Genomic DNA, 11,824 nt, shown 5'->3' with positions numbered 1-11,824 from the left:
CGTTATTTTAAATAACTGTCCTTCATTTTATTAATAGATATTTTTCACTCTAGATTTAATATTCATTCAGTTGTTGTAAGTATATATTTTGATTAAATCTCTACAATCCAGAGCGTGCTCTCCAGACACGATAACCGCTTTATCTAGTTATTGGAGAAACTTTCCGAGCTCAATCCTCTTCTACAAAGAAAATGTTGACTAATCATCAAGAACAAACTTCAGTAAAATACATTTAAATAAAATAATGGAAATATTCATACATGATAAAAAGAATCACTCAGTTTAGTTCAGGATATGATGAGCAAAAGAGAGCTCAGACCAAACATGTTTTCAAACCAAAATGCTGCCATCTTCATGATGACTGAAGCCGCAAACCACACAGGTAAACATCCAAGGACTGGATATGGAGATGGTGGGAGCATACAAATACCTGGGTGTTCACCTCAACAGCCTCACCCTTTGGAGTGTGCAGGACTGTTTAAAACCCTGACACTGCGTTGGCATCTGCTGTAACTCTAGTTGATGTTTCCATACAAATGACAACAAACTCACAGCTGGTCATCATCATCCATTTATTGACTGGCAGATCTACAAAAATACATCAATGTGCACAGGCATCAATTCCCTTTACTGTAACTCAAGTGACGTGGTCTGCTGGGATGATGTGGGAATGCATCGAGTCAGGATATTCTAGCAGTTATCTGGTTGGAGGACTTCCTGTTGTGCATTTTGACAGTACATGCTTATGACCACAAGGGGGCAGACAGCTTGTATTTACAGTCAGTCATATGTGACAGGAACACAACGAGAACTTTTGTTATTAAGGCTGATTATTAGTAGAATTGAGAAAAATGAGAACACGTCATTTCATGTCAGTCTACATTCTTTATACACCATGTTTGATACTTTAATGGGATAAACAGTGACTGCTGTTCATCATTACTGAGGCTGCGTTAACATTCTGGAAGAAATGTGGTTTATTTCAGCTTCCTGCTGAAAACACTTCAGATTTTAGTTTGCATTGACAACATGTCAACTTCAGGATTGGCAGGGCTAAAAGCTTACATTGCTTTACAGTTTGCTGTAAACTATTAACTTAAACATACGTGTATGCGTATTGAAGCTGAAGAGAATTTCAGATAGATGTGAATGCAGCAGAGAGGAAGTCACAATTTGATAATCGTCCCATCACTGGGACTCGGTCCACTATGAGCAGCAGCTGGCACAGCTCATACAGTACTCATACGCAGTCATCAAAATCATTTAAAGACTCACTGAATATACATTTTATGCTCATGTGGCTAAAACAAAGAAATCTACATCAAACTGGAGGAATAAGTTACTTTACAAGTTTATGCACTACAAAAGAGAAAAAAAAAAACTAAAATTATTATTATAAGTCATTGGCACATTGGTAATGTCTCAAAATCCAATACTATTTGACATCATTAACTGGCCCATACAATATCTATACAATACTAAACAGAAGGATTCATCAGCAGTGCTTTTCTTTCTCCCTTTTTACTCTAACGTTCACGTCTCATCAGATTTTTACTGGCTGCGTCACATTAGTCCATTTAGTTACAAAACAGTCAAAGACTAGAGGTCACGTCAGCTGAAGAATGTCGTCACACTCACAAAACCTGTTATCGTGAACTCTGACATGTCGCCAGGTGTCTCACTGTTGCAGTGCTGCAGTGTGCAGACCAGCAGATGGCAGTGCTGACGCTGACAGGAGGCTGGGACGCGATGGAAAACGTCCCGTGAGCGTGGATAAATTATGAGTTGGCCCCGTTCAGTAATCTGATCGTGTCATTAGACTTCCAATGGTGATGTACAGCACAATATTACATTTATATTTCTTTGTTCGCTGTAAAGAATTAAAAAAAGTACCTAAAGTAAGTCATCTAACAAAAAGTAGATTCACCAAAACTCATGAAAACCAAACAAACAAAGCAGAAACAAGTTGTAACAAAGTTTTTTTGTTGTTGTTGACTCCAGCATATGAAAATAAAATAAGTCAGTCTTTCTAAGGTGTCCCTTTATCTACACGTGATCAGCTGCACCCAAAAGCTAAAGCACAGCACGGCCAAGAGTCAACATTAATAAACCAAAAACAGTCAACACAAAAAGTCTCAAATCATCTTTTGTCGTCATCGGTTCATGACCAACGACACTTCATGAGCTGTGTTTTCATGTATTTATTTAGAGAGGTGTGTGTGTGTGTCTGTGTCTAGACCAGAGCTCGGAGGGGGAAGGACAGGGCGGCTCCGATGGACAGACCCAGGGCTAAGAAGAAGGTCATCAGAGCTCCAGCTGTCTCTGCATCCTTGGGCTCCACCAACCTGATGAGAGAGCAGGCGAGACGACACACACACATCAGACTTCACGTTTGCTTCATGCAGCCAGTGGTTACAGTTCATTTGACACTTGCGCAACACTGCTGAGTTACTGTGAACACTCAAGCCATTGTGATCCAGCCACAACAAGCGCGTGATTCTGAACACACCTTGTCGAGCCGTAGCATAACACGCATGAGTAATTCATGAGCTACATATCTCTGGCTATGATCCTCAGCTCCCTTGTGTCTACAGTAACAACTATTGACACAAGTTATCACGGTCACACGTATTCAGCAGAGAGTTGTACTTGTTTGTACTCACTGTGGTGCATACGACATGGAAAGGCAGACGAAGTAGCCACTGGACACAGAGAAGAGACACATGATGATGGTGAACGCGGCATCGTGGGAGAAGTAGACGGGAAGGTAGGAGCGACTCTGGACGTTACAGAGCATCAGCAGAGGGATGAACAGCACCCTGGAGACAACCAGTGCCGGGAACAGATTAGACTCTTTACGAGGCTGCAGAGGAGAGGAGAAGAAATGAAATGATATTAGTTAAAGACTGAACTGTCAGCACAAGAACAAACATCCCTGTGTGTACAACAGACTTGATACTTTGTTGGAGGCTGATAGACTTCTCTGTCTTTGTGGCAGCAGGAGAAACACTTCTCACCCAGCGTATCAAGGTGGTGACAGTCCGTCCGAGCCAGTCGTTGATGTTGAAGGTCAAGAAGCAGCACACAGAGATGAAGTAGCGCTCTGAGGAGAGAATGAAGACGATTTCACCATCTGTCTCCAACATGACGGTCCTCAATGTAGCAGACATTTAATCTAAATCACTCAAGTGAAGTTAGGTCGTACCCCAGTTTCCTGGGAATGACGTCCTGACGTCTACGGTGACAGCTGGGAAGACGGAGAGAGTGACAGTGAACACGAACGTCACGCAGAATGCCATCTTCCAGATCTGAAAATGACAGACAAAACATTTAATGACTACAAACACTTGATTTTCTTATGGAAATATTCTTAGAGTGTAACATGACACCGGCTCACAGCAGGACTCACCTTTCTGAAGACCTCTATGATTGAAGCTTTGGCTTCGCCCTTGTTGTCCTGCTCCAGTGTCAGGATGGCACACTTGGTCTTGTCTGCGTCGGGGTCCTCCTCCGTCTTGACCGGGCTGCCCCCAGCTGAGCCATTGGCGTGGCCATTCTGCTTGCCGCCCTCCGCGGTGCTGCTCTCTGCAATTTAACACACACACACACACACACACACACACACAGTGAAGGATCTATGTCTTCAGGCTTTCATTCATAGAAAACATGGGAGAGTTGGTGTGTGTGTGTGTGTGTGTGTGTCTCTCTGAGTCTAACAGACTCTGTCTTTGTCTGGCTACCACCAGGACTCTAATTGGAAAAATAGGGGGTTAACAGGCGTAACGAGATAATGTTCCACTGAATTGGTGTGATTCAAACAGACTGAAGCACGGAGTGGTGAGCACAGATGTTCACTCACTGTCAGACAAACTGTTTGTTCATCTTAATTCATGTTAAGGAGCTCGAGAGCACACAAAGTGTCCCTGTGGTGCAAACGTGGTGTGTGACGGAGTCACTCACCTTTGAGCAGCTCGTCTGTGGTGCCCTCCTCATACTTGGTGCTTTTGTTCAGATGATACTGAGCGAAGTCCTGCAGGTAAACACAACACAGTCAACACAAACGAGGCCTTAAATAAACACACGAACGATGCCGTTTCCTCTGTTCACATGTTTAGACTAAGGACGAGTTAAGTGAGGCAGCAGGAGCTCCTGTCACCGCTTAGCTTGGATTTAAATGCGACAGTTTGCCAGCAAGTTTTTCAGGTCACACAAACACAAACAGAAGCATCTGTGCGACTGTTAGCTGTCAGATGGAAAAAAGGAGCGGCTGCTCTAGTTCAGGTGAGGATGAATGGATTGTGGGTAATGTATGCAGAGCCGGGACAGCTGACTGACCAGGCGGGGCAGCAGCAGGTAGCTGAAGAGCGTAACCAGCGTTCCCACACACGGCGTGATGAAGTAACCCAGCGCTGCTGACTCGGAGTCTGCGTCACCTGAGTGAGAGAACACAAGTCAGGCAACAAGGAATTCTGGGAGCGAGACATGAAGAAAACAGTGTGTCTTGTGTTGTGTTGTGTGTGTGTGTGTGTGTGTGCATGGTGGGTGGTGTCACGTGGATTTGACTAGATCCATTTTGAATGTCCTGTTACTAGGCAACTGGGAATTAGGCACCCTGTGTGTGTGTGTGTGTGTGTGTGTGTGTGTGTGTGTGTGTGTGTGTGTGTGTGTGTTGCTTACTGCCTATGGCTAACAGCATGGCGATGGCAGCAAAGGTTCCAGCGAGGCCCTGGCCGCTCATGAAGACGGCGCTGTACTTCTGAGGCAGCTGACCCACCAGGCCGAACAGACTGCCCTGCAGCACGGCACCAAACGCTGAGGAGAGGAAGCAGCGCTCCGTTCAACACTGTTACAAGCTCAACTTCTTTCTGTCAGGCTTTTACGCACACACACAGTCGCACTGACTTACAGTTGATGAACCAGATAGTAGCCATGGTGACGGAAAAGAAGAGGTCCATCTCCATGGGCACTTTGACCAGCACTGCTGTGAGAACGAAGAGCAGCAGGATGAACACCAGGCTGCCTGCGATGCGGATCGACTCAGAGATTCTGAAACCCAGCAAACACACACATCAGCCATTTAAATACGACACGTCACACTGCTGAGGAATGTTTTGGTACAACACAGGGTCACACACACAACACAGAGTGGATATATTGAACTTCTTATGAACAGCTCTGACACCAAAACTTCTAAACCCGTCACTGACCTCGGGTAGAGGAAGGAGTTGAGCAGGGTGAAGAGCAGCAGGGGCAGCTGGGATAGCAGGGTCATCCAGTTGTTGAAGTAGTACTCTTTCTGGATCACCACCGTGCCGTTGCTCCATTCTGTTGTGTTCAGGCGACCTTGGAAATACTGACAACCCGGAGGACACATGACAGATGTTAGATTCACTGTTCCCATGTGCTAGACTGTGGCTGTGTAAGCATTCAAATATTCAGAATTCATTATCATTTTCTTGATGCCAACATCTATAATGCAGCACAATGTGCTTTGACCTATAATTAAACATGGATATAAACACAGTGTAACATGTTATAATGCATTATAAACACAGGCGTCCAAAGAGGTCAGTCTTAACTGACCTTGACAGAGAAAAAGAATCTCCCTCAGGAGCACTTAAAAACAAATAAAAGCATGCAGCGTAACCACACTGCAGAGTCACACTAGGTAATACTGTTTACTTTAAGTAGATCACTTCTTTACGCAGCGTGTGCCTTCATGTGGATTACCTTTCATTACACACACTTATTCATTTACCAAGGCATTTTAAACTCAGACTCTGTCCACTGAACAGCTGAAATTAAGTTAAGAAAATAGATGATGTGTTCTATCCTCTCCTGGACTGCAATAATAACAACAATAATAGTACTTCTGTTAAGGAACACAGCTGTCACCGCTTTGAATGGGGTACGACAGAACTTTAATGGCCGACTCTTTTCAGTTTTACAAAGTTCAGGTTACGTGTTAACAAGGCGTCCAATGACTAATGTGACAGATGATGCTCACGGTGACAAACCAACAAACAACTAGAACCCAACTCTCAGCTCGACAGAGCGTTCTGGTGTCTTTCAGCTCATTGTTTTGGTTCATTGTCACTTTAAAGAGCAGGCAGGTTTTCATGAAAACGTTTTGATGAGCCAACAAACAGCAGACACACAAAGTAAGCTGCTACAGAGGTAAGACAGGTTTCCCTCAGTTGTTGGTGGAAACCCAAACAGAGCTTAAAGAAGTCTCCTAATGAATGCTCCTGATGCCCTGCAAGTGTTTGCTACCTGCTCAGCTAAGGATAACTGTATCATTATATATGCCGTAACAATCTAATATGGAGTCAAGCAACAATAAAACAATCCAGACTTGTAATCTTGTTGTAAATGGCAGATAATAATTACTGTTAAGGAGTCTGCATTAGCAGCCGACACACGACAACACACGTGATGCTGCTTTTCATAACATCCAGCTGATTAGAGCAGAGATCCTGGTAGGTCGACGGACAAAGCACTGATAGCACTGCATGCTGCTCTCATTTCTCGATAGACGCCAACAGCTTCATCAGCTGAAAATAGCTCTGAGTGAAGTAGCAATGCTTTCAGCAGCAATCAAGGACACACAGACACAGACACACACAATTACCCAAAGTCATATGACTGTGTGGGTTTATGGGTCCCTGTGGGTCATGACATGTTAACACCCTACACCCACTTAACCACATGGTACAAAATACCAGTCTGACTTATCCAATCTATCACAACATGCACTGAATGACATTTTTTTATAGAATTTAAAACAGCCAATTTGTCTTTAATACATTTAAGTGACCACCAATTTCCAGAGAAAGACTTTTATCTGATGGGGAAGATGATACAACTGAGTTATTGACTGTGGAGAAGGTTTTATGTACTAAAACATTAAAGCAGGTCTCAGAAGGATGAAGTCATTGTTGTGTTTTTACCAAAGAGGCGGTCATGAAGAAATTCCATGGTAGCAATGTTCCCAGGCCCAGAATGAAGAAAATGATTCCCACCAAGCAGCCACTGGACATGGAAAATAAAGAAACATTTGAAAAGATAAAGTTAGAATCTTTCATCTGTTCGTGAAATCAAACTTTTTAAAACACATTTTTAACATCCAGCCACTAACAGTAAAAACTACTGTACACAAAAGGTAATTACAGGATGTAAACTGTCTGAACAATGCAGTCATTAATATCAGTGTGACTTCTGAGTTGTTCGTTCTCTGACAGCTGTATCAACTTCCTGCTGACGCAAACTCAACGTCTGCTATTGTTGCATTCAACTGGTGACAAAGGGCTTGATTTATTATGTAGCAGGGAGGCAATGTTGTCATCAGAGTGGATGGCGACAAAAGAAAAGTTATTTTCTGTATTTCAGTTTGACATATTGTAACAACTGCAGAAACAAGGAGCAGCCGCGGTGCACAAACATCACTGTACCGCACTAAAAGCATGAATTTAGCTGATGGGTGCACTTCTGAATTCACCAGCTGCTCAAGCAGCATTTCTTTCAGTACTGAACCACATCAGTAATTGTGTCAATCAAAAGAAATCAAGGAATATTAAGTATGGTACAAAGGGAGCTTATTTTAGACTTAAAATGAAACTTTACTGAAATGAAACTTTGTCAGTAACTTTCCCACAGCGAAACTGTGTGGGACAAAACAAAAAGTCTGATGAACTGTGATCGAGAGCAAACAACAGAAGTGAGAGTTCAACTGGATTTTTACTCACCGGTCCTGAGGGGCACCTGTTCCCTTCATCCTGATGTAGGAGGTCCTGGTGAAACTGCAACAAGAGAGAAGACAGGTCAACAACATCTTCAAACGTTAGAGAGAAGGATGTTTGTTGTGTGCCGGCACTCCTCCTGCCAAGGTCTCACTGCTTAGAGATGCAGGAATCCATTTACATTCTAGCAAGAGGCCGCGAGGAGCTGGCAAGAGGCCGCTCAAAGGAAATCCTTCAGCTCACTCTGAGGTGTGTGTGGGAAACATGTATGGATAATCAGGTCTTTAATCCTCGACTCCTGGTATGTTACAGACCTTTGAGTATTAGGGGAAACTAAAAATCTCAGAATGCAGGGGGCGGAGCTCTGATCCCTGTGTACACACAACCACTCAGGGAAGAAAACCCAACAATACTGAGAAGAAGCTGACCCAGTCACAGGACGCTGTTCGCCCCATCCACAGCACTGCCACTATCGGATATGTGTGCTCTGCTTGTTTGGACGTGTTGGGAGGATCGGGCTAGACACAGAACAGAGCTACACTCGCATGTAGAAACTGTTTGTGTGTGTTTAGCAGCTGTGGAGGAGGATGTGGCCTGATAGACTCATTCTCTTTTTGCACTGACTCAGCTGTTTTTTGGTCTCCATTTGTTTGCCAGTGCGTGGCCCACTTCCTGATACTTGCCAAAAGAACCTACAACACAAAAGCAGGTGTAACACAGACACACAAACATGCGTCACTCTCAGAGCGCAGCAAAACGTCATTTACTGTTAAAAAACACTCAGTTAGGTCAACATCCTTCACACGTAATGAACACCCTTCATTTTCCACGGCACACAGGTCGGCACACAATGTTACCACTTATGATAGCCTGTCCTCGGCCCGGTGAGACGGCTGGTTGCACAGCCTCGGTGAGACAGGACTCAACGTGGTTTTCAAAGGCGGCCTGCTCAGTCCAAAGTCATTACAGTCAGACCAGAAAGCATGTTTGAGGCAGCCGAGCAGAACTAATTAGCGCTAGCTAGTAAATCATGTACAAAGGCAAAGTGATGTGAACGTGGTTTATTTCATCAAACGTTATCAAAGAGAATAAAAGGCAGGATGACTCTCATGGTCATATAGTTTCGGTGCTCGGCTACAATTCAATTAGAACTGCCTGCTGCAGCTTCAAAGCTTTGTTCCTCTGCTTAATATGAGAGCAAAGCAGCGGGAGAATTAATATTACACCGTCCTCAGTCTGACGTGGACAAAAACATGTCACATATATGCTAACCGACCGCTAATGGAAAGCAGGCCAACTACAGGAAGTTTTTGAGTGTTCATAACAAGGACAAGGTCAGACATAAGAGTTAAAAAAAATGCGAACAATCTTGTTTTTCTTAAAGTATTATGAGCAGAGAACAGATCTTGTGTCTCTGAATTCCTTTCTAAACCAGGAAACAAACTGGTTGGTTATCCAGAGAGCCCAGTCTTTAGGACAGGGTGATTTCAAAAGGTTACCACCCTGGGGCAAAGGAAAAGATGTCAGAATGCAACCTCTGCGTACAGTTAAATGTGTGGATGGAAACAAGAACACAACAGCTGACTTCTCCTTCAATCTTACACATCAGAGTCCACTTCCAGGGAGTTTCACGCTTTAGTGTATCCAGAGAGAGCCGTGTGAAATCTGAGAAACTGCCTCAAGTGATGACACTTGATCTGTGGGCGTGGAGCTTACCGGACCTCCTCATCTCTGCTTGAGTTTAGGAATAATACTTTAACCATTAATAGCATAACAAACATGCCGAGTTGGAATGTGGGCACTGCAGTATTATTATTGATTTTGAATCTTTTTGTCCATTGTGAGTCTGACAGTGTGAAAGGTGTGCAATGCTAAACTGGTGGAGTACTCTGTGTACGTGCACTGAGAGCAGACCTTTAAGCTCTTTGACCATGAGAAGCTCCTGAACTACTGACATCACAAAATCATGCTGGAACTAGGAAGATTTTAGTGATACCGATGCCATTATCCACCCTGGTTTACTGTTCAGTTTCTTTATCAGACGCCTTGTGGATTTCTGATGAACTCTCAGTGCAACGGTTTCATTACCGGAGTCTGAGCAGTGTAGAAACAGCAGAAAAAAGGTAGCCTGAATACGACCTGTCCAGTCTGTCGTCACCTTATTTGACCAGGCTGTTTTTAGTACTAGTACAGGATACTCATGGAAGTGACCTGAACACTCTTAGAGCTCTCAGACTCTCTAGGAATGTGCTTATTAAGCGCCTGTTACTTGCCTGTAGCAGTTTGGCCTGATTACTACGAGCATATGAACACTGGCATCAGAACATGCCGACATCCGTAAACAGGAATTGCTAAACTTTGGAGGAAGGCGATTCTGATGGATTGGAACTTGTTCCAAGCCGTTTCTTCATCTTGGTTATTATCCAGGTCTCCCTGCTCTGTCAGAAAGACATCAAAAGCCTCATTGTTTGTAAAAAAAACACATCCCAGAACATGTGAAACATCTTTACATCATGAATGAACATTTGCTTTTGCAGGCTAATTACGACACTGACGTCTATCTAATTCAAATCCAGCAGTGCAATTAAGATGTTTACGCACATCCACATCTTATCAGACACCGGCTGTTTGACAGGGTGACAGAGGATAAACTGATTCACCTAAAACACTGTGTGTGTGTGTGTATGTGTGTGTGTTCACCTTCAGACAGCTGACTACTCAAGTTCAAACATGCTCCAATCACTCTGGCTCATGTTTTCCAAATCTCAACCACTGGAGTGTCTCCTTTCTTTTCCTGATGGTACGCAAAGCTGCACGTCCCACGGGGGGGAAAAAAAAAATTCAGTTATCATTTCCTGTAACTACACACGCTCATCCACGAGGCCACATGAAAAACCCTCTGGACTTAGTGTTTATCTGCTGCTTCTGTTTCAGGTAACAACAGGCCACCACTTTACCTGTACACCCCCCCCCCACAGAGGGCTTCTGTTTCACTACTGAGTCACGGCAGATTATTGTTCCTCACCATAATCCAGTCTGACACACACTGACCATGTGTTCGCCACACTGTAGACTACAGCACAGGTGCATGAGGCTATGACCAAGTCTCTTCTAATGAGGACCACACGTCACGACGTGGAGAGTGACGTCAAGTTATAGCTTACTACGTCAAACACACTATGTTGCCACAACACAACAACAACACCACCACCACCACACCTGTTCTGTTCAGTAAAGAAAATGTAAACAAACCGTATTAAATTAAATGAACAACACCACGTTTGTCAAGGTGTTAAGAGGAGCAGGTTTAGGACACAGTAGTTCAGTGTAACTCATCCTGACCATCATGTAACACTGACGCTAACGTCAACCAGCAGCCCGTGCTAGCTAACAGAGACAGGCAGTCTCACCTCGGATAAGACGCGGTCTCTTTGTTACAGTAATTTCATGTCCCCGCCGTCTACACAAGCTCCCGTGATGTCCAAGCGCTGCAAAAGCCTCCAACGAGGGAGACAAAGCTACAGCCGCGCGTCCTCCTCGTTACATCCACGTGGCGCGAGCGATGGTTTAATTATGAGCCAGCGCGAGGAGGTGTTAGCTCGTCATCACGGCTCGTTCAGGAGCTCGCGCGTGTGTGGCAGCTCCCTGGCACCCCCCCTCGAGCGAGAAAAAAACAAAAAAAACTACTTCCGCATTACGTAGTTACGTAGTCTGAGGTCCAACCAACCTGCACCCGCCACTTTTGTTTGGTTTTCGCGGGCATTTGACAGCGAAGGCGAGGCGACGAGTCCAAAAACATTCAACAACAGAGCCCTGTCACAGCAGCAGCAGCTATTTTGACCTGTGCTTACTGTGCCATTTCATGTCGAAACGGCTGCTGCTGTGAAAAAGACTCATTAATATTTATTGAAAAAAACAATAGCCACTGTGTTTGTTTATTTTGTTCTTTTACTTATCCATAAGTATCAGTTTATATCTTATCAGCATATACACACACATAAGTGTGCGTATCTATACATAAAGTATATGTTATTTCATAATTTGATGTCTTCAGTGAGGTGGGATACATTCAAAACATTTTTTTT

At 44.0% G+C, this 11,824-nt stretch overlaps 1 protein-coding gene across 3 annotated transcripts; it reads right to left on the bottom strand.

Moving 5' to 3' along the window:
- Positions 1–555: 555 nt before the first annotated feature.
- Positions 556–11,416, bottom strand: LOC104919668 (equilibrative nucleoside transporter 2). 3 transcript variants are annotated; one of them, XM_027288007.1, is made up of 15 exons: positions 11,150–11,416; positions 10,440–10,549; positions 10,013–10,177; positions 7,746–7,799; positions 6,951–7,032; positions 5,208–5,353; positions 4,907–5,046; positions 4,678–4,812; positions 4,336–4,433; positions 3,961–4,030; positions 3,410–3,585; positions 3,206–3,308; positions 3,018–3,103; positions 2,664–2,863; positions 556–2,345 (listed from the first exon to the last, which is right to left on the bottom strand). In XM_027288007.1, exons 3-15 carry the CDS (start codon positions 10,072–10,074, stop codon positions 2,234–2,236), a joined length of 1,464 nt encoding a protein of 487 aa, XP_027143808.1. In that variant the 5' UTR covers positions 10,075–10,177; positions 10,440–10,549; positions 11,150–11,416; the 3' UTR covers positions 556–2,233. The 3 variants fall into 3 exon arrangements, with proteins under 3 accessions (XP_027143808.1, XP_027143809.1, XP_010730035.3); XM_027288008.1 differs by lacking the exon at positions 10,013–10,177; XM_010731733.3 differs by lacking the exons at positions 10,013–10,177; positions 10,440–10,549.
- Between the last annotated feature and the right edge of the window lie 408 nt (positions 11,417–11,824).

Source organism: Larimichthys crocea, chromosome XIV (genome assembly GCF_000972845.2).
Source record: "Larimichthys crocea isolate SSNF chromosome XIV, L_crocea_2.0, whole genome shotgun sequence".
Taxonomy (NCBI): domain Eukaryota; kingdom Metazoa; phylum Chordata; class Actinopteri; family Sciaenidae; genus Larimichthys; species Larimichthys crocea.
This window is presented reverse-complemented; position numbering and strand designations above follow the sequence as displayed.